This window comes from Amphiura filiformis, chromosome 1, assembly GCF_039555335.1.
Source record: "Amphiura filiformis chromosome 1, Afil_fr2py, whole genome shotgun sequence".
Taxonomy (NCBI): Eukaryota; Metazoa; Echinodermata; class Ophiuroidea; order Amphilepidida; family Amphiuridae; genus Amphiura; species Amphiura filiformis.
The window spans coordinates 92,311,529-92,331,846 of record NC_092628.1 but is presented as its reverse complement, the minus strand read 5'-3'; the positions used below and the strand labels follow the sequence as shown (position 1 = coordinate 92,331,846).

The 20,318-nt window shown below is 36.5% G+C and overlaps 1 protein-coding gene across 9 annotated transcripts in view; it reads left to right on the top strand.

Moving 5' to 3' along the window:
• The window catches only part of LOC140157690 (regulatory-associated protein of mTOR-like), a 45,660-nt gene that overhangs the window by 12,778 nt on the left and 12,564 nt on the right, over nt 1-20,318 (top strand). For 2 of the 9 annotated variants that reach the window (XM_072180959.1, XM_072180986.1), the window contains exons 12-22: nt 358-468; nt 1,026-1,100; nt 3,649-3,714; nt 6,710-6,901; nt 7,264-7,404; nt 7,956-8,136; nt 14,631-14,768; nt 16,350-16,636; nt 17,574-17,683; nt 18,080-18,260; nt 19,210-19,323. In XM_072180959.1, coding sequence (XP_072037060.1) covers nt 358-468; nt 1,026-1,100; nt 3,649-3,714; nt 6,710-6,901; nt 7,264-7,404; nt 7,956-8,136; nt 14,631-14,768; nt 16,350-16,636; nt 17,574-17,683; nt 18,080-18,260; nt 19,210-19,323 — 1,596 coding nt within the window. Of the gene's footprint in view, nt 1-357; nt 469-1,025; nt 1,137-3,648; nt 3,724-6,709; nt 6,902-7,263; nt 7,405-7,955; nt 8,137-14,630; nt 14,769-16,349; nt 16,637-17,573; nt 17,684-18,079; nt 18,261-19,209; nt 19,324-20,318 lie in introns of all 9 variants that reach the window. The other 7 variants (XM_072180932.1, XM_072180951.1, XM_072180945.1 and 4 more) reach the window with 6 other exon arrangements.

Genomic DNA, 20,318 nt, shown 5'->3' with positions numbered 1-20,318 from the left:
GATATTGATTTATGTTTTTCACACACTGTATCTTAAATCAATTTTGAGCTTAATTCCCTTTAGCCCTAATGACTATTCTTACCATATCTGATTGACTCAGCAATACATGATATAGCTAACTATAAATCACAGTAGTTCTTAGGCTGATAAATCAGCTGATAGTACCCATGGAGGTAAGCTGATTTCAGCTCTTTTTATTTTTCAACTTTTTTTGAACACTTGTACATAATATTTTCAAATATGTGGTCAGTCGCACCCCCGTGATTTCTTATGATTTATGCAAATTTATATAATTTATGTAAAATTATAGTTGTGTGCTCTAATCATCTTGTTTCTGATACATTTCCTTCTCAACAGGCTCTTTCTGTAGGTATATTCCCATATGTTCTGAAGCTTCTACAAAGTTCAGCTAGGGAACTGAGGCCACTTCTAGTATTTATATGGGCAAAAATATTAGCTGTAGATAGGGTAAGTGAAAAAGATTAAAAAGCTGTACATAAACCATGGATTGTGATCCTAAAATGTCACAAAATCATATCCCTAATGTTAGAAGTGCTTTTTGGCAAATGAAGTAAAGATGAAAGCAATTAAGAAAGTAATTATACCATGCAGCCTGTCGTAGCTTCTCCAATATTCACATGTAGTCCTCATGCAACACGAGCTGCCAAAAATTATTTATTTCAACAATGGAAAGGAGAAACAGTGTTAAATATTTTGAAAAACAGACACCTGTTCTTCACCTTGATGTGAGAGATGTAGCCAAAATATACCATTTCCCAAGCAGCTGCATATTGTAGACCACCTCAGAGCACCTTGCAACAGGATAATGCTGTGATTGATCTAATCAGTGCCCTCTTATAATTCATGATGGCATCTTGTACCCTTTATTATTATTATTATTTGAAAAATGTTAATCTAATGTTTTGTTACTGATCCTATTTTTAGATCATTACACTAGAAAAGTGACAATATCCCATTATGTTCTGAACTTCTAACATAACAATTTTGTTTTTTTTTCTTTCCAGTCATGCAAAGCAGATCTTGTAAAAGACAATGGTCACAAATACTTCCTCTCGGTACTGGCTGACCCATACATGCCGGTGAGTGCTGCCAAGAACACCATGGTCTGTAATAGAGTTGAGTATCGCTGGTCTTAACCTACTCACTCACCATGAATTATTCTCATTACAACAAGGGCACACTCTACAGACAGACATGTCTGCTTTAAAAATGGGTCCTAATGATAGAGGGGATTGACTTTACTTGGGGTTGAGGAGGGGACAAAGCTCGGTTACAAAGGGGTGGGGGATGGTGCTGCTACTTTCTGGGTTAAAATCGCACTCTTTGAGGATATCCTTCATTTAAGCATACACAATATTAGCCTATTATCAAGACATCATTGACGTATTAGACCAATTTTTTCCACAAAGTCTTAATTACTAGGCTATATATAATTTGGTTCACGTCAAGTTTGGTAATGACGTATTTGCGTATTTCGCTGGCATCAGTATCAAATCACACGCATAAACTTAATTGTGTAAAGGGTACACGTGCACGCGTACAAGGGCGGTTTGTCAACATCTTTGTGGCACAACCGCAAAAAAGCATTGATGTCACTACCGAACTTGAAGCAAACCAATGTATAACTAGCATGCTTACTGAAGGTAACAAACTTCTTAAGAATCAAATCTATACTGATTTTGGCCCAGAATCTTTCAGCAATGGGCTATTTAATTTGAAATCCTTACACCCCATGTAAGACATGGCCTTAATCTTCCACACAGGGAGTGGGAATTTCATCTGAAATCTACACCTCCTGTTGAGAGAATAAGGTTGTGTCTTCCTTCGGGGATGTGAGGATTCCAACTGGAATAGCCCAAAATTTTGATAACGCAAAAAGAATTGTTTTATAGTGAAAGGGTGTAAATATCTGTGCTACTTTATTTATTCTTCCTAGTTGTCAGTTCAGTTATTATTTTATGTGAAGTGTGTGTTTTAGGTGAGAATGAAATAGTTCATAGTGATTGATGTTATGCATGATATTTGCTCATTTCATTTTTGCCATTTCAGATACCCTCATTCTTTTCACCTGGATTTCATTAGAAGTAAAAATGCAGTATATTTTTTGTTATATTATTTTGAATAAAGATAGTAGGGTTGTGGAGTTGTTGTTAGGATTGATGCATGGTGATGAGGGATAAAAGCTGCAGGGAACATATGCAAATTCCTCTTTTTAAAGAGGTGAACCTCTTCTATTTTTAATTGCACATCAATTATTTTTATTCTATTTTTCTTTTGTTCCCTTTTCAGTGAAGCTCCGCGACACCTTAAAGAAGGGCTTGTGACCCAAATTTAGGCCACAACCCTGTTTGGGAATCCCTAGAACACAATTCTAACCTTGTTATTACTTTCAAATACTGCCTTTTTATTTGAGATATGACCACATGACATAAATCCACCTTGCATGTTAACATTACATTAAAGGTGTGTGACTAGATCAAAATCCTCATCCCCAACTTGACCTCAACTGAGATTTTTATATCTGAAGATAGCTCATTATTCTTCTCATTACCCCTGTATAACACTTTACCCCTGCAGCCTGAGATATGTTTCATTAAGATGGTGTCAACAAAAACTGGGTAAAAATGGTTCATTTCATACCCCTGAATATCGGACCATGTCATGCATTTAGTGTTCATTGATATTAATCGTGTTAATAAAAGTTGCAAAACTTGAGCTGGTCCGAATACAAATTACCTGCATTTCATAGCCATGACAGCATCCGGGTCTGTAACATCCACACATAGTATGCATCATCGGACATTATGCCAAGATAGGAAATTACCTGTTTAGCACACACTCCTTTTGCATGCTCACCATATTTATTTTGCATGTATGATTTCTACAAGTGTTTGATCAAGCCTTTTGTGTATGTCTCCTATTCAGAATTACAAGCATTCCCTGCTTGTAATATTATGGGTTGGTTGGTACAGATTGATAAGTCCATTCTTTGTGAATGGACTAAGTCATACAATGTGATTTGCTCCCCAGAAACGCCCTTAATTTTTCTTTGAATTTCAGTCCTCCACTGTAGCTAAGAAATAATTCACAGCTATCTCTGTACTAACTTCTATGCATGGTGTAAAAAGCTCACCCATTCAGCCATGAAGAACACACTGTTAATCCCCTAATCATAACAGGTGCCATGATAAACACACCTATATAGTGTGTCTCATCTTGAGTTGGGAGTGATGCCATGTTGGATTTCGCAGTAATAGATTTTAATCTTGCGGGCTAACCTAATAATCCTGGGCCTGTACACACTCGTAGAAGGGACACTTATTCATACAGTAGCAACTGTATAAACACACTGATTTGAATTCGCCACTGTGTAATCCGACATGGCGTTACTCTCTAATTGAGACGAGACACCCTATATAATCATAACATATTTTGCCTTATTCCAGGTTACAAGTTGTTGCCACAAGGCCCAATCTGCAATAGCTGCCAGGTGTCATATTTTTAGATGTTTACAATATAGAATGCAGGAATTTGTTAAATGTCTATAGAGCAGCTATTACAGGTAGGGCCTTGTTGCACCTAATCATAACATGTTTTGCCTTATTACATACTTCTGTCCTTATCCAGGGTGAGCATCGAACCATGGCTGCATTTGTGTTGGCCATGATAGTAGAGGGCTATTTGAATGGCCAGGTACGTACTGTAAGTAATAATTAACTCCATTCATTCTCACTGTTCAGTGATGTTATGTGTAACCAATATCTACCCTATTGGTATGTATGTGCCCTGTGATTGTATGTCAAGCTACTTCTTTTCCTGCTAGGTATGTATTGTACAGGTAGATCTTTCTTGCTTAGGGTAAATAAAGGGCAAAGGGGATGTACCTGTGTTCACAGGCCGGAGTGCCCATCTCTCTTTCTAAGCAATTAGGCCAGACTCTATATAACTCTCCATATAATGTTGCTGCGGGGGATCACCACACCTCCTCCACAGCGAGTCTGTTACCTTCCAGGCTTTGAATAAAGCGGGTACCTGTTTGTACAACTGGGTTTGGAGAGGCAATAGGGGTGAAGAACCTTGCCTAAGTGCACAACACCGCAGAGACTTTTAATTGTATCCATGACCTCGAGCTACCTCACAATTGTGAGTCATTAGACTGCTGCACCACCGTGCCCCCTAGGTTATTGACGGGGGTATGTACAGGGTAAAAGCTGAGTTGAATAGATACAGCTTATCAATTAAATTAAGATTTCCACTCATCTCATTGTGCATTTAGAATTGGGTAAATATACCATGACTGTATTTGGTCCTTTGGATGGATGTTAAGCTATTGGTATTTAACACAGGCAGTTTTGCTAAAAGATGGTTGGTACTTAACCCTGACCGTCCCCATCAATCCTAATGTAATTTGTACTTCACAATCAGCAATGCATTGATCATAACTTAAGTGAAGTTTGCACTACGATTAAATGCATAATGCAAAGAAGAAGGAATAATGAAAAGTATGTGCAAAAGTGAAGGGAATTTTTTAGTGAAGCATATTTAACAGTAGTTGTTGGACTTGACAGAAGTTACAAAAGAAGTTAGTTGTTGCTTTGCCTTTATACAGCAAGGCTGGTCTGTACAAATTTAATGATCCACAGCTTTATTTCTGTTGCACAACATTATAAGCACCAATGCTTGTTTACTACTAGCACATTAAGTTTCATCCAGTTCTCCCCATTATCATTTTCTTTATAATCTAATGAATGTGAAATGTATATTATGAGCAGGGACGTAGCACATATCATGCAATTTAATATGGGAAGAAGGCACCAAAGTGTTTTGGAAATTATGAAAAATTCCTTTGTGTTTGGGTGAATAAGGGTGGGATCTTGTTTGGTACAAGTTGTCTTAGTGCTACATCACTGATTCTGAGTTTAAAATTGAATGCAACCTGTAGATGAGTTGACCTCAATGTTTATTAACGAAGGCAAGGGACTGGTATATCGATATGCTTGAGCGAACTGCATACATCCACTACACTGTTCAATAGCCTTAAGCCTAAAAAAAATTGGCGTAACATAAAAAAAAAAAAAATAGGGTAGGTCGGCAATTTATTTTTTTTAATAATTATTTTACACACATTTTGAAATTGGAAGTTGGAACTTTTTTTAATTTTTTTTTAATTTCAATTTTTTTGCAAAAATATAAGGAAAAAAATCTAGGGTCGGGCCTATTTTTAGGGTCGGACAAACTGCCTGGCAATAACGTCACAAGTCAACTCATGTATAAAACCCTGCATAGAGTATTAAATATTAAATAGAGTATGAAATATTTGATTTTATCCTGTTCCAAAATTTTATAATTTCTTTTGAAAATCCATTGATTCTTGTGTTCGATGCATACCTGCCTCTAGAGCAATATATAATCCATTTCAGTGTGTTCGTAAGCAGTCTGTGCTTGAGGATGTCAACATGTCATTAGAGAGCTAGGATTAACATGATATCCTCCTGATATGGGAGGCTAGGGTAAATCATCAGGGAAGGGTTGGTTTGGGTGAGTTGAATCCTCAACATCTCAGGACCACACTGAATCAAAATGTTTTGTTTTATGCAATTATCTATTACGAAGTGTAGCGTATATTTTTGTTATGGCCTGACTGATATCGTGTGTGTCCGATTTGCCTGTTTTGAGAGGTAGAAATTGTAGATATACTACAGTTTGTCCACTCTGAAGTACAAAGTGGCACAGTGCGTAGTGCTGCGTCTCTGCTGCAGGTATGCGTGCCTTCAAAGTCGGCACAATGTGTGCGTCCGCGTCTGTACTTTGTACTTCAGAGTAGACTGACTGTATTGTGAGAAATGGGTAAAAGATGAAGGCGATTATGTGAAGTGAACTGGTATCATTTCTGTGTTTGTGGCCACTAATGGTTGAAAAAGTGAATGTATGAATCTTTAGAACTCCAGTTGCTTTTATAGTAGATATGGGACTTTTGGTCAAGGGTGTTTGGCTAGCCATACATGCACCAGAAGGATGTATTTTGGTTTCAATTTATAGAAATGCGCCTCCAATTTAAATGAAAAGTGTGTTTTAGATTTTGTAAGATTCTCTCAAAGTTAAGAAAAGGTACCAGTTCTAAGTTGTACTTGAGCATGAGTGTGTTCATTGTATGTGCATTTGCGAGTGCTTGTTGGTGTATAAATGAAGGGGGTGTGAGTGATTCATATAAAGATTATGTACTTGGTTGGTTACCTGAAGTTGACCATCTGATGATGAACCTTTGTAAGAATCATTAACTGTATGATCTAGTTGGTAAACATTTTTAGTAATTTTTATAAACCCTTAATGCTGTATGTGCTGCCCATAAGCTTCAATATAAAAAGATTTGAGATATTTTTTTAAAGAACCACAGAACCAATCCTGGGCTTGTTTGCGCTCATTTTAATGCATTGTTCCTGCTGATTCAAATGTGGTAATGGAAATGTACAATTCTGAAATTGTTAAAGAAAATTTGAAACTTGTTATCTGCAATTGACCCCCATTTGGAGAGGGTTTAAATGACCTTAACATTATAATGCTTATGTCCAACTAATGCATAAGATCATGTCTTGTATTTTGCAGCCTTGGGTATCATAGCAAAGCTGCCTCTTAACATTGTAATGCTAACGCCCAACTAATGCATAATATTGTGTGTTGTATTTGGCAGGAGGCAGCCTTACAGGGTAACGTTGTAGCTATCTGTTTGGAGCAGCTGAGTGATAACCATCCATTGTTACGTCAATGGTTAGCTTTATGTCTTGCCAGGGTGTGGACCAATTTTGATGCTGCTAGGTGGTGTGGTGTCAGGGACAGTGCTCATGAGAAGCTTTATACACTACTTAATGACAATCTACCTGAGGTAAATAAATGAAGTTTGAAAATATTGATTAATCAGATGCGTAATGCATTACTCATAATGTTTGAAATATGTATTCTTATGTTAAACATAGTGACATGATTATGATTAGTGTAAACAATCATATAATGCCTCCTGCTTATGGAACATGCTGTCACCAGTGAGTTATTGGTGTAGTGTGTTTGTTCACATCTTCTGAAGTAGTTTCCGAAGATTTCCACTCAGCTTCTGACAATATCATGTAGTGTTAGAAACTCACGCTTAAGAGTATTTTAGCTAACTTACCAAAGATCAATAATTTTGACTTGTGCAAATGGTTTGATATCTCATTCACCACATGCATCATGTATTTTACATTGTTCTAGGTCAGAGCCTCGGCAGTAATAGCACTAGGAACTTTCATAGGCAGTGGCTCAGATAGGACGGACCATGCTACCAATATAGACCACAATGTAGGCATGACTCTTATCAATGTTGCCCAGGATGGCAGTCCTATTGTCAGAAAGGTAATAGATGTGTAGTGTATGCTACCAATATAGACCATATAGTGTAGGTATGACTCTTATCAACATGGCCCAGGATGGCAGTCCCATTGTCAGAAACATAATAGTTATATTACTAAATAAATAAAAAAACTGTTTGCATCTAATAATCAAAAGATGAACTTTGATTCCAAGGAATCACTACATTTCAGATTTTAAATATTTTGTTCTCAGAAATGGTTCTTGTTACTTGATGATGTACTGCTTAATGTGAGTGAACAATGCAAGATAGATCCCGGCTGATACAGGTTATGAAATAGTACCATTTCATTAACCATTTGGGTAATTTCTAATTAATTCCCTTGCAAAGAAGCAGACTACATTATCATCAATGCACTCTTAACTGGTCGAGCATTGACGAGATGATGACATAGTTTTTGCAAAGGAATTCTGGAACAAAAGGGTTGAAAAAATTGGAATGTTTTCGATGTTAAAGTAAAGCATAAAGCACCAAAATTATCTATAAATAGATATTGATAGTGTACTGTAATATCGCTGATGTGATTATTCAACAGGAACTAGTAGCAGCGTTGTATCAACTCATCAGGCAGTTTGAAGGCCAGTTTGCATCCATTGCCAGGCAGATCTTAGAAGATGACATTAGGAAGGATGAGAATCTGACGCCTGCAGTAGCAGGCACAGCATCTGGTGGGTTCACGGTGGTATTGCATGGCGAGTCTGCTGTCAAAACTAATGGTATAGTCATATGCATCTTGTCTTGTAGCCCTTGTTCTTGACTTTCATACTGTCATTCTTTGTATAATATAAGTAAGATTCCTTTCACTAAATTTGCATGATTCAAACGCTCAGCGCGTAATTATGCAGTACTCAAACAATGTGTGGATAGAATAGCATTAAGACCTCCCTGTTCGCAATGCGGATGATACGCGTACTTCTTGAAAAGGAATCCTGCTTGATATTTGAGTTTTTCTTCTGAAAGTCCAGCATCCATGAACATCAAAGGCAGACAGCTTGCAATGCTTTCCTGGTCTAAATCTCATCAAGTTTCTGAAACTTGTGATGAGACAAAAGTTCTGTAATATGTTTAGATATTTGAAATGCCTTGTGAGTTTTAAGGAAAACTTAACTTTTTTTAAAATTAGGGTCAAAATGGCACAAGGGCCTAGATTTTGACGAGAATCACAGAATCGATTCTTGTAATGATTTTCGTAAGATTTGGTTGCGAGAATCAAAATCTCTCATTGTATCATACAGTAAGTGCAGAGACTATGATGGATTTTGATTCTCGCAGACCAAGACGAAATCTGGGATCTGAAAAAAGTATCTTAAGATGTAGAAATTTATTTCTTTGGTTTTTACCTCAGATGAAAATTATTGGCATCCAGATACTTAATAATTCCACAAATCCTTATGGATTATACTGAAGATAATAAACTGCCATGTTTGCACATCATCAAGGGAGAAAGTAGTGTGCATTTGGAAATGATGGCCACATGATCATCAAACTTAATTTTTGCAGCACGCTTGTTTGCATTTTGTGTGAAAAGCTAAAGATCATGTGCACAAACCTGTAAGTTCATATGCCAGATAGCATTTGATTTGATTTGATAGGCTTCATCAAAACATTTCATGTGTACACTAATTTGATCCTGGTGCACAGCAAGGCAAAACAACTTTGACTTTCCGATGACATTTATCTCAAGGTGGGACAGGATGCTGGACCTTCCATCTTAGTGACTGAAGTGCTAAATATTGCGCTAAAATGATATGGTATGGATCAAAATTTTAAGTTAGCGCTTGCACGTGTGTACATGTACATTAACAGATGCTAATTGTGTGCTTTAAGTCGGTTTAGTTATTTTTGCAATGTGATGTGATAATTTAAACTGATAGGGAGTGTATATTCCATAAGTTGGTTGTATTTTCAAGTGGTTTCCAAGATTGTACGAGAAAGCTACTAAGAAAGCAAGGTTTGGGAATAGGTATGTTAAAGCATTATTCATGGTTCATTTAATGAGTGTCAGCATTCAAGTATGGTTTAGTGATGATATCGGTACATGTAACACAAGAAAAATGAAATCCAAATGTTTTGTTGTGTTTTTCTTTGTACGTCCAATGTTACTTTCCCTTTCCAGATTATTGTTTGAACACTATTGTCCTTTGTTTACATTTTCCTTCTCCCCAGTACTTATGTTGGATTTGTTGTTTCTTTGCTCTCCTGCATTTCATCTGTGTGTAATTTTGTCCTCTAGCTCCAAACCTAAACCTAACACCTGCCCTAATCTTAACCCTTATCACAAAACTATTCAAAATCTTAACCTATAAATCATAATAAAGACCATGGACAAAATGACAAGAGATGAAATGAGAAAGGCAAAAGTGGCAATAGTTATTGTATGAAGATGTTCTTTGACTCAAAATTACCTCTTGATTGTTAACTTGAAACTATTAAACTACCTGATATCAGCAGTAGATTTGAGCATTGCTGATAAAGTGTATATAAATGACATAGGGATAAAATGTGACAGTTTCACTTATCAGTTAAGAACACTTATGGTTGATTTGTCTTAATTGTCTAGTTATTGTACCACCCCTTTCAGTGTGTTTTATGTTGTGATTTTATCATTTGTACCCTCTATCTCTCCGGCATCTATTATGGTGGGCATGTAGCTGTAGCTGTTCTGACTCTATCCACCCTTTGTCTAGGTAACTTCTGAGGTTTCCTACCGATACATGTATCAATAAGTGTTAGTGTCTGTAATCAGTAACTTGAGTCCACTGTTTCTGGTATGGTCAAGATTATCACCATGTACATCCATATGCACACAAATCCACATACAGACACTGAGTGCTAATACAGAGCAAGGTCTCCAAAATAATCTACAAAATGAAAACCTAAAGTAGTATCAAGTTCACCAACTGAGACCAAGAATGTTAACCCTGTACATAGAAAGTTATATTTTATTTCCAAGTTTTCTTGTCATCTCTGAAATATAAAATGTCAAGTTTAGACTTACTCACACGTCTATACACATAAATACCTACCAAATCCCTATTGTCCATCCATCACCAGAGATAGTTTGGTTATTGACTGTCCAATAGAGATCATACATGTTTTGTGCTTCTTTTGAATACATGTCCACTTTGCATAGGGCTTCTTGAACACACACACACACAATGTACATACACATACAACCTACACCCCCTCCAGTCCCCCCCACACCTCCACCCCCACACACACAAATCATATTCATGTACTTGGTGATTGGGTTCACACTAATGTGCACTTGTATACTTGTTTATAAGTTCAGTGTATACACTGGGACAGGCTAGAGTAGGGATATTTCAACAATACTGCATTGAATGTTTTATCTCTGTCGAAAGTCTTTCACTTAATAGGCAGTTTGCCTTTATGGCAAGATGTGATGTGGTCATCAATTTAAGCTGGTGTATGCTTGCTCTTATGATATGTCAGAGTCAAGGAAATGAATAGTTTTTTCTTTCTGTCTTTGTATTTGATGTTCATATTAGGCTGCAATTTCTGGTTAGTTGAGGAACTATCTCAATAATCTGCATTTTGTTTTGATGTTTTTCTTCTTGCAACACTTGTAACATTGTGTGAAGTTCTATTTTAACAAAACTTTCTGACATTTTATTACGAAACAAAGAAAAATATCAATCCTTGATAACAAGTTTATCTTAATATTCTATGTTCTTATCCATGTGCATTCCATCCCAATGTTTTGTTGTGTCTTCATGTACCTCACCCATACATATCTGTTACCATGGTTGCGTGATTGAAGTGACTCGTTATAACACTGTATAGTAATGTAACTATTGTATTACCAGTCGGTGTGTTCTGTTTATTGGTGTATCCTAGTGTAAGACAATAAACAAAAGATTGTGCCTGTAATCTATACATGTTTTCATTTGGCTAAGCTATTTTTAGTCTCGGTCCCAGCCGATAAACAAACTGACTGGCGACAACTTCATAGTATGTCTTTTCTGATTGGCCAATCATCATCATAAGAAAATGTTCCGATTGAGAATTGGCCGTCAATCAGTGCTGGGTTTCAACGCATGCAGCGGTTGAGTGACCGCTAATACGCGAGTATTCACTGTGAGTCGCTGCATGACGTGAAAGGCGATATCAGATGATTGGCGCCTCAGTGGCTGCTAAGCTAGCATATATTTTGCATCTGCGGTATCTACAAATAGTGAGGGGCCTCCCATGTTTTGTGTCACTTACACAAGTCACGTCCTATAGCCAATTGAAAACAGTTTTATTTGGAAATTCATTAACCAATCAGCGATCGTCATTTCGGGGTTGATGCAGACGGTTTGTTTAGTGACCGAGGAGCACAAATCAGCTGGGACCGAGACGAAGCTTATTTTATGCATTTTGGTGCAAAATTAAATTCAGTTGTTCAGAGCAAAGTGGAAGAATTAGCGGCAGAATTAGAATATAAACATAACGTCACTAGATGTCAAACACGATGCATGTCACTGCATGATGCACTGTCATATTCAAGGCATGTCCACTCTAAAATCACTAAAATTTAACATATGAGTGTAAATCAATTGTAAGTTAATATCAAAATATCACTAAAATAGATTGGGTTTGCAGGTAAGTTTGATGAGGTATAATGGGATATTCCAGTTGAAATCCTCTATGAGAGACACAACCTTAAGTCTACCACTCAGCGGGTGTAGATTTCAAATGGAGTCGCCCAATCAGGTAACCCCGTGTGAAATTCACACTCCATGTGGAAGACTAAAGTTATGTCTTACATGGGAAGTATGGATTTCAACTGGACTAATCCAATAGGAATACAGACATACAATGCAAATGTTTGGTGGCAGAAAGTATTGTTGCTGTTAAGCATGCAACAAAGCTACATATATGTGACATGATCAAGGGGATTGAGTCGGATGTCGCTAATATTGTTTTTGAGATATTGGCAAAAACAGTGTTCAAATTCTTTTGTTTTATATTGTTTTCAGCCATTGAAAAATTATCTATAACTCAGTAACCAGATGTCCGATTTTGATGGGGTTTGCATCAAAATGTAGCATTCGTAAACTGCCAGAAAATGATGTAAAAAAATTGAAAATTGCCGACATGCGACTCATTCCCCTTGATCATGTCACATATATGTAGTGTGTGTTTAAAATGTTATACATGTTGTAGCATTCCGTTGTAGTGTGTTTCTGATTAACAACATATTGCTATTGATTTTGATCTAAAAATGTTAATTCTTTCAAAACACTGTGTAGTTTGCGCTCAACATCAAGTGTGTGCATTGGACCCTGTTCAAAATGTTTAGTAGTATGCTTATTTTGTAAAAGGGATTTAGCTTCCAATTTTACAAAATGTTACGCTTTTATGTTCAGTATGATCAGCAATATGATCTCATGTTTCTCTCGTTTAAATTAAGTGATCGGGTTATTATTGATTGAAACATGTATATAGAATAGATTCAGGATGAATTTCTGAATGGGAAAAAATCTAGATGCAGATTTATTTTTAGAAATATGGCTCAGTGTGAAAGCAAACAAAACATTGCTGTGTAGTGCAAGAATGCTGTATCGGAATTTTTTTTCATTTTACAGAAGCATTTTGTGATCTCAATCTTTTTACTAATTTATTGTTTTTTAATTAAAATTTAATTAATTGCTTCTAAGTCTTGTAAGATATCTTAAAATATATGCATTTACCTTATTTTCATAATACATTAATTTTCACTTTTGCCCAAAATGTTAATTAACAGCATTTTTTCACTGATCCAAAGAAAACCACATGTCCCAAAACTGAGTTATTGAAGACCAGAATCTTAGTCAAGAGCAATATGGATGGATTGGAAATATTCTTATGAATGGAAAACTTGCAAAAGTTTCATCTATACTATGATCAGCTCGTAATAGGTGGGAATTATTTGTTTTTTATTACTGCGCAAGTCAATAATGTACGAACGTACGCTCATGTAAATTCACAAAAGCGTCCATCATTCACACAATATGCAAAGCGCAGTACGCCTTGGTATGCGCCCAGCTGTATGTACGCAATTCTATATCAATCCACAATGTTATGAGTCTCGCCTATTACGAGCTGATTAGAGTATACTAGTGTGAGCAATGCTCAATATCTGAATCACATTTTGATGCCAATTTAGATCATATTGTTCTATTCCAGTTGAAATCCATACACCCCTATGGAAGGGAATGACCTTAATCTTCCACACAGGGTTTGTAGATTTCAAATGGAGTCGCCCATACAGGTAACCCCATTTGAAATACATACTCCCTGTATGGAAGATTAAGGTTGTGTCTTCCATAGGGGTGTATGCAGTGGCGTAGATTTCTTTTTGACATTGGGGGGATGGAGTAGTATGGTCAATCCAGCATCTTTTGGAGACAGAATAAGTTTATGGTACTATTGCGCGCGAAATTTTTGTTACTTTTTTGAAGCTAAACTGATGAAATATGTTGTAAAAGTAGAATAAGTGCGGTCGAAGCGCTTGAAAATTTGCACTTTTGGGGCAAAAATGTGCAAATATGGGGTTAATTTGGTCAGAAACCCATTATCAGGCATCAACATTGGGGGATGATTGTATGGACCATCCCCTGGCAAAATATTGGGGGATAAATCCCCCATCCCCCAGGATCTACGCCTATGGGTGTATGGATTTCAGTTGGAATAACCCAATCTCAATCTGCTCTGATTTTATTCAAATTTTGACCATTTTGTCTTATAAGTTCTTTGGTAATATCAAATCTACAATTTAAATTAAACCTAAAAAAAATGATTTGCGTAACAAATGGTACCGTTCATGTCATTGCCGTTAATTTGCGTTGAGTGCATGCACTAGATTGGTCTTTTTGTGAGGTGTGTTTTGATGACAGTTTGTCTCTTTCATTGGATTAAATCAATATTTTTGGGTCAAGTAAATACTACAATACTTTCATGAATTGATATAGAATTACTCATATCATTTCATTAGGTGGTGGTTTGTTTTAAAGGCTGTATTCTATCCAGCCAATTGTTTCCTAAATTTATGCCAGCAGTTTCACCTCCGAATACATTGATTATTAGTTCTTACTGAAAGGATAGATATTCAAATCACCATTTCCATACAACACATTGATTTAATTATTATCATGAATCTGTAGAAGAGACTAACTAACCCACGTGTGATGTGACCATCCATTTTGTGTTTGATTTGATGTAGTTTCCGGTCCAGACTTGTCTCGTAGGAGACATTCCCTGCAACCTATCGCACCAGCTAATCTTGGGCGGCTCAAGGCCTCGGCTCTTCACAAGTCACCTACTGTTGGAGGCAACCTTGTGCACCATCATCTACCAAATGGTATACACTGCTGCCAGGCTTGGGCAATTCACTATTATTGGGCAATTCAATATTTAGTTTAAATTGGGGAAAAATGCTTGAAAAACTGTAATTTGCTTTTTATTACTTTAATTTTCTATATTCTTCTATTATTTGCATTCTTTATTTTGATTAATTGCATTCTTAATTTTTGTTATATTTTTGTTGCACGCACACTTAATTATGTTTGATAACTTGGAAGGTTACAGCTTTAAAAAGATACACATACCATCAAATTAGGAAAGACAGTTTTGTCTTGATGATGTTTTATCCAAAGATACCTGGTTTGTTAAAGTCACAAAGTGAAGAATTGCCCAAGTTTGTTATTTTACATTTGTCAGTTTCTTTGTTATTTAATCATGTTGCACCCTTTATTCCTTTTATTGTCTCGACACTCCCTTTCCTTCACCAAGCACCATTTCCCATTTGATCAGTTGAGTGATTTTTTGATAAAAGTGAAAAGAAGGGATATTTCGGCATTTGTTTATTTTCCCAGTGCATATATCAAAGTATGTATAATATATGAATAAGAAAAGGAAATTATATCCCCATTTCAATTACCAGTACTGTAAAGCATATTTTTGCAGCATTAAAATTGTGCATTTTGGAGAGAACACCTGTTTCTGTGATTATGCTTTACAGTACACTCAAATAAAATATCACTCAAGTAAAACAAGATTTGATAAGGTCATGCTTTGTATGAGAAAGTCAGTGTGGAACTGTTAGTATAGCAAAAGGTTATTAGAATGAAAACCACATACAGTTTATTTGCTGCATGTTGCAGGTTATTGTGCCTCTGTGATGGTCATAATGTACACTGTGTTGCAATTTTTGAAATATTGTTAAGTGGCTTTCAGTTCCAAATTTAAAGCACCCTTGTTAAATCTAGTATCTTATTTTATCAATATATTTGTTCTCAAGTTATTTTACTGATTCAGTTTGTGTTTCATTTGTTTCTGTTTTTTAGTTTTGTTTTTGTTTTTTATTTTTGTTTTGTTATTTTTGTTTTGTTACCTTTGTTTAGTTGATACCTAATAAATGTTAAAAAATTTAGTATTGCCAAACATTTTCCTTCCTTGAATAAAACAGTCTGTTACCTTGATATATATATTAACCAAGTATGGTCAACCCATCACTTAGTATTTCTGAAGGATAGTAGATTGTATAAAGTGGGATATTTGAGTACGACTTGGCATAATCCAGCTAACTGTTGCTTGCTATTGTATGGCTTTATTGGTTGTATGTTGGAATGAAATCATGTTTGCTGTGTATGGCATAGAGAAAAAAAGCATTGTATTTTGTTTGTTTGGCAATCATTAACATCTCATATGACATTACTAGATGATCATATTAATGCCATTTTTGATAGATTTAGGCAAGCAGGTAGGAAAATATAAATGAGTATATGTAATAAGAATTGATCAGTTGATTTGAACAAATGACAGGTTTAATTGTTAGAGTGGAATATGATAATTGTGATTTAGAACACTTTCATCTTTCACTCTAACAACCACCATTTAAATTGTAGATACTAACTGTAACCTCTACCCTTTGACCCCACAGGGCCGCAATTGTCCAAATCACCTCCCACTCCAGGTGGGAGTAGTTCAAGTTCGTCCAGCAGTTACGGGTCTCATGGAAGTGGCGATGGGTTCACACCGCCGGCTGGTCCAATCATGTTTGAGAAGATGAGGAGGATACCCTCAACAGCGGCGTTGTCAACTATTTTTAGTTCTTCATATAGTAATGTTTATGTCCAAATATGGAAGGTTATGCTGCAACTTGCATCAGATCCGTATCCTGAAGTCAAATATCTAGCTCAGTCATTGGTCAATGCAATTAACTTAAAGGTGAGTCAGTGGCATAATCCTTGAAAAAATTGTTTTGACTTTGCCTGGAAAATATATCTTGTTCCCATCATTGCAGGGGGTTCTTCTGGCAGAGGCAATCTTATGCCCATGTCAGGGATGCCAGTTGCCAGATTTGCGGTTATTTCATGTTTCCAATATTTTCTGTTAATTTTCTTTGATACTGGCCGGAAAAAAAAGAAAAATAGGCTGAAAAATCAGGCAAAAGAAAATTTAATAAAAACCTTGTCCTGCAATCGCTGATATTAAAATTGAAGAAGACCTGCCAACAGATGGTGCACTTCTATAGTCGCAATCACAGATTGTTATTGTTGTATTTATTGAACATGTGAGGTCACGTTACGTTAGTGATCGCCGATTTTTAGCGCACAGGAATTGTAGTATTAGAGGAATAGAACCTAGTTAAATGAGGCACCATATTGCGTTCCTGTTTCATGGGATGGCCAATGGGAAACTTGCCAAATTTTGAACTTTACTGGAGATTTGTGAGTAAGCTTATAATGAAAAAAAAATCACACAAAATGGAAGTATATATGGATGCTGATATAAAGAGTATTGATGCCACGGTGAAGAATACTGTCAGACCCCTGGCATGCCGCTATGCTTGCCCTGCGGGCATTGTCATATGGCTTTTAGTATTTTTTTTTTTTTTTTTGCTAAAGCCCACTGGCATCCCTGCCATGTTCCAATATTAGATTACCTTCATATTCAAACTGCTCAGATAAAAGTGTGCAACCACCTGGGACTATTCCATACACCCACTTAATCTCCCACACGGGGTGTAGATTTCAAATGGAGTCACCCATTTAGGTAACCCCAACTGGAATAGCCAAATGCATGATGGGGTATAGGGGAGTTGCTGTGTGTAGAGTTGCTGGTCAATAATGGTTATCCTACTTGTATTTCATTTGATTATCAGGCCACATTTACAGCCAAACCTCAACTAGTAGTAGACTCAAGAAGGACAAACTCTGCCCCAAATAGTCCTACAAATAGAAGAGGAGCTAACCATTCCCCTCAGAATCTAAGGTATGTATCAACTCAATGTATTTTGTAAGTTAAAATGTGTTTACCCACATCAAATTACAAACCTTTTCCTAGGTACTAAGACACTGCAAATATCTTGTGAGAAATGTTAATAACTTGTCTTGTAGCCCTAAAAAATGCACTATTACCCTTATCCGACTCATTCCCCTTGATCGTGTCACATATATGTAATCATGCTTTTAATTATAATCAATTTCATTATGTACTGTGTAAATATTATTCCATTTTTAATGTACCTTTATTTATGTTCTTATACTCTGTAACAGAGCCCCCTAGAATATTATTGCTTTGTTACTGAAGGAGCTACCCTGTATAATAAAAGCACAAATAAAAATTAACAAATTGTAACCAAATGTTTTTGTTTGTTTTCTTATATAGTGATTCCCCGCCACCGTCAACTCTGAACATCCCCAACGAGGTACTTAAACCTGTACCCATCAGGCCTGGTGAGCAACCACCCCCAGCAAGGCCACAGAACCCCCCTCCTATTGGTGCTGCTTTCTCTCATACACAACAATTCTCAAGGTCAAGGAAATTATTTGATAAAGGACCTATTATAGTAAGTATGTACTTGATCCTCTTGCACACAATGTTGTTTTTATTTTGGTTTGCAAATAATCATACCTAAAGGTGACAAAAAGAAACATCTTGTTCTACTGGTGGACAGACCGTCCAAGAATGGTCGGTCAGTTGGGATTTTGCAAATTTTCTGATTTTTTTTCTTTTCAAAATCAGTCCACTTCTGGCATTTTTTTTACATGTATACAGCTAAAAACAAAAGTGCTAAAACATAAAACCAGGGGGTTGTTTAGGCCTGTAGCACAGGTGGGTTTTCCACGTCACATAAGTCATATATTCTCATTATGTTCCAGCTGTTGGACAGTAAAAAGGTCTAAAATGTGAGTAAAGAAATGTATGGTATTTTTGAAGTTGCCCATCATTACATCAGTGGTTGATTAGCGATGACCAATCTGTTGCCCATGGATGAATATATAAAGCAGAGTTAACAATGATAATGATGATGATGATGAAGCTCTCTGAACTTTGTATTGTGGGCCTCAGGTCCAAATAGGTTGTCAGCCCCAGAGGTAGATTTAATATTTCCTATTTTACTGAAACCATTAAAAAATTTGAGAAAAATAAAGCCCACACTCACAGAGAAAGGTATGGGTTCAATATGTGAGATCCCAGGGCTCATTGTAATGGGTTTCATTTTCCTCCATCTGCATAATTTTTCCTGGGAAGGGGGAAATAGCAAAAACTTTTGTTTTGGTCTATTATTTGTCATAACTCTAACTGCACAACATTATGGAAGTATGAATGACCATTGGCTTCCTGACTCATTTCCTATAATATCAATATATTACCCAGCAAAAGTAAACTGTATTATTTAAGCCAAGTTACCAAAACTGAAAAAAAATGGCCTGAAGGCTCCAACTCTCCTTAAATTACTGAAAGTCTTGCAAAATGACCTTTGAACTATTGGTATGATTGGTGTTTGTTTTCAGCCTGAGACCTATGAAGAAGAGCAACAAGAGGTGAATGAGACGCCTGCCTCATTGGCTGTAGGAACGGACTTCAGTGAATGGTGCTGTAAATATTTTGCACAATCTGTTATGAAAGTAAGTCATTATAGTTGATGGTTATGTCAAGTGAATTATCACAGTTCTTTTAGATTGGGCCTACAAATTATAGTCTTATATCTGCAACATTTCTTGGAACTGATTTGATGTTAGTTGAGATTTGTGTGATACCCGATCATTAGAAATAGTTCCAGCTTTGTTTGAGTTACGTATACAATGTATCAGAAATGTTTGAGCCATAATATATGATTTCCGATAAATTATAATTTAATTATTCCCTAAATGTTGAAATGATATTACCGTAACCACTCGGGTATAAGCCCACCCCCCTAGATGGCAGATTTCACTTCAAAAATGGGGGTGGGCTTATAACCGGGGATGGGCTAGTACTTGAATTTTATAGAAATAAGAAAAATCATCCCCATTTGTATATGCCCAATGTACCAGTAATTTCTTATCATCTATGTCAATTTCTTAAATTTCTAAGGGTGGAATGTTAATTATCAACTGATATTTTTTATATTTGTTCTTAAATGTGATCGAGAGAAAAGCACTGATTTGATTTAAGAACTTGGCTAAAATTTAGTACTGGGCTTATAGCCGAGTGCACCCTTGTTCCCAGAATGCTTTGAAAAATAGGGGGTGGGCTTATACCTGAAGGTGGGCTTATACCCGGGTGGTTACGGTAGTAATAACTGTCAGGAAGGGGTTCTGTCCATTTTAAGCAGAAATAACAAGATAAAATGAAAGTGCTCTCAGGAGGAAAGCGTGGCCTTATGGTTAGGGTACTTGCCTTTAGTGCATGAGGTCTCAGGTTCAATTCCCGGCAGTGGCAATTTGCTGGGATATTGACTTGGAAAAAATAGTCTGAAATTAATTGGCAAGCTCTGTAAATTAAATTCAGACTTTTGCTCTCCCCATGGTTCATTTGGAATCAGGTAAATGAATCATGAAAGTACTCCATCCTTCAAAGGGGCCGTTAAGCCGTCGGTCCTGTGTGCAGAGAGCCATACCTGTACATGTATCTCGCAGCC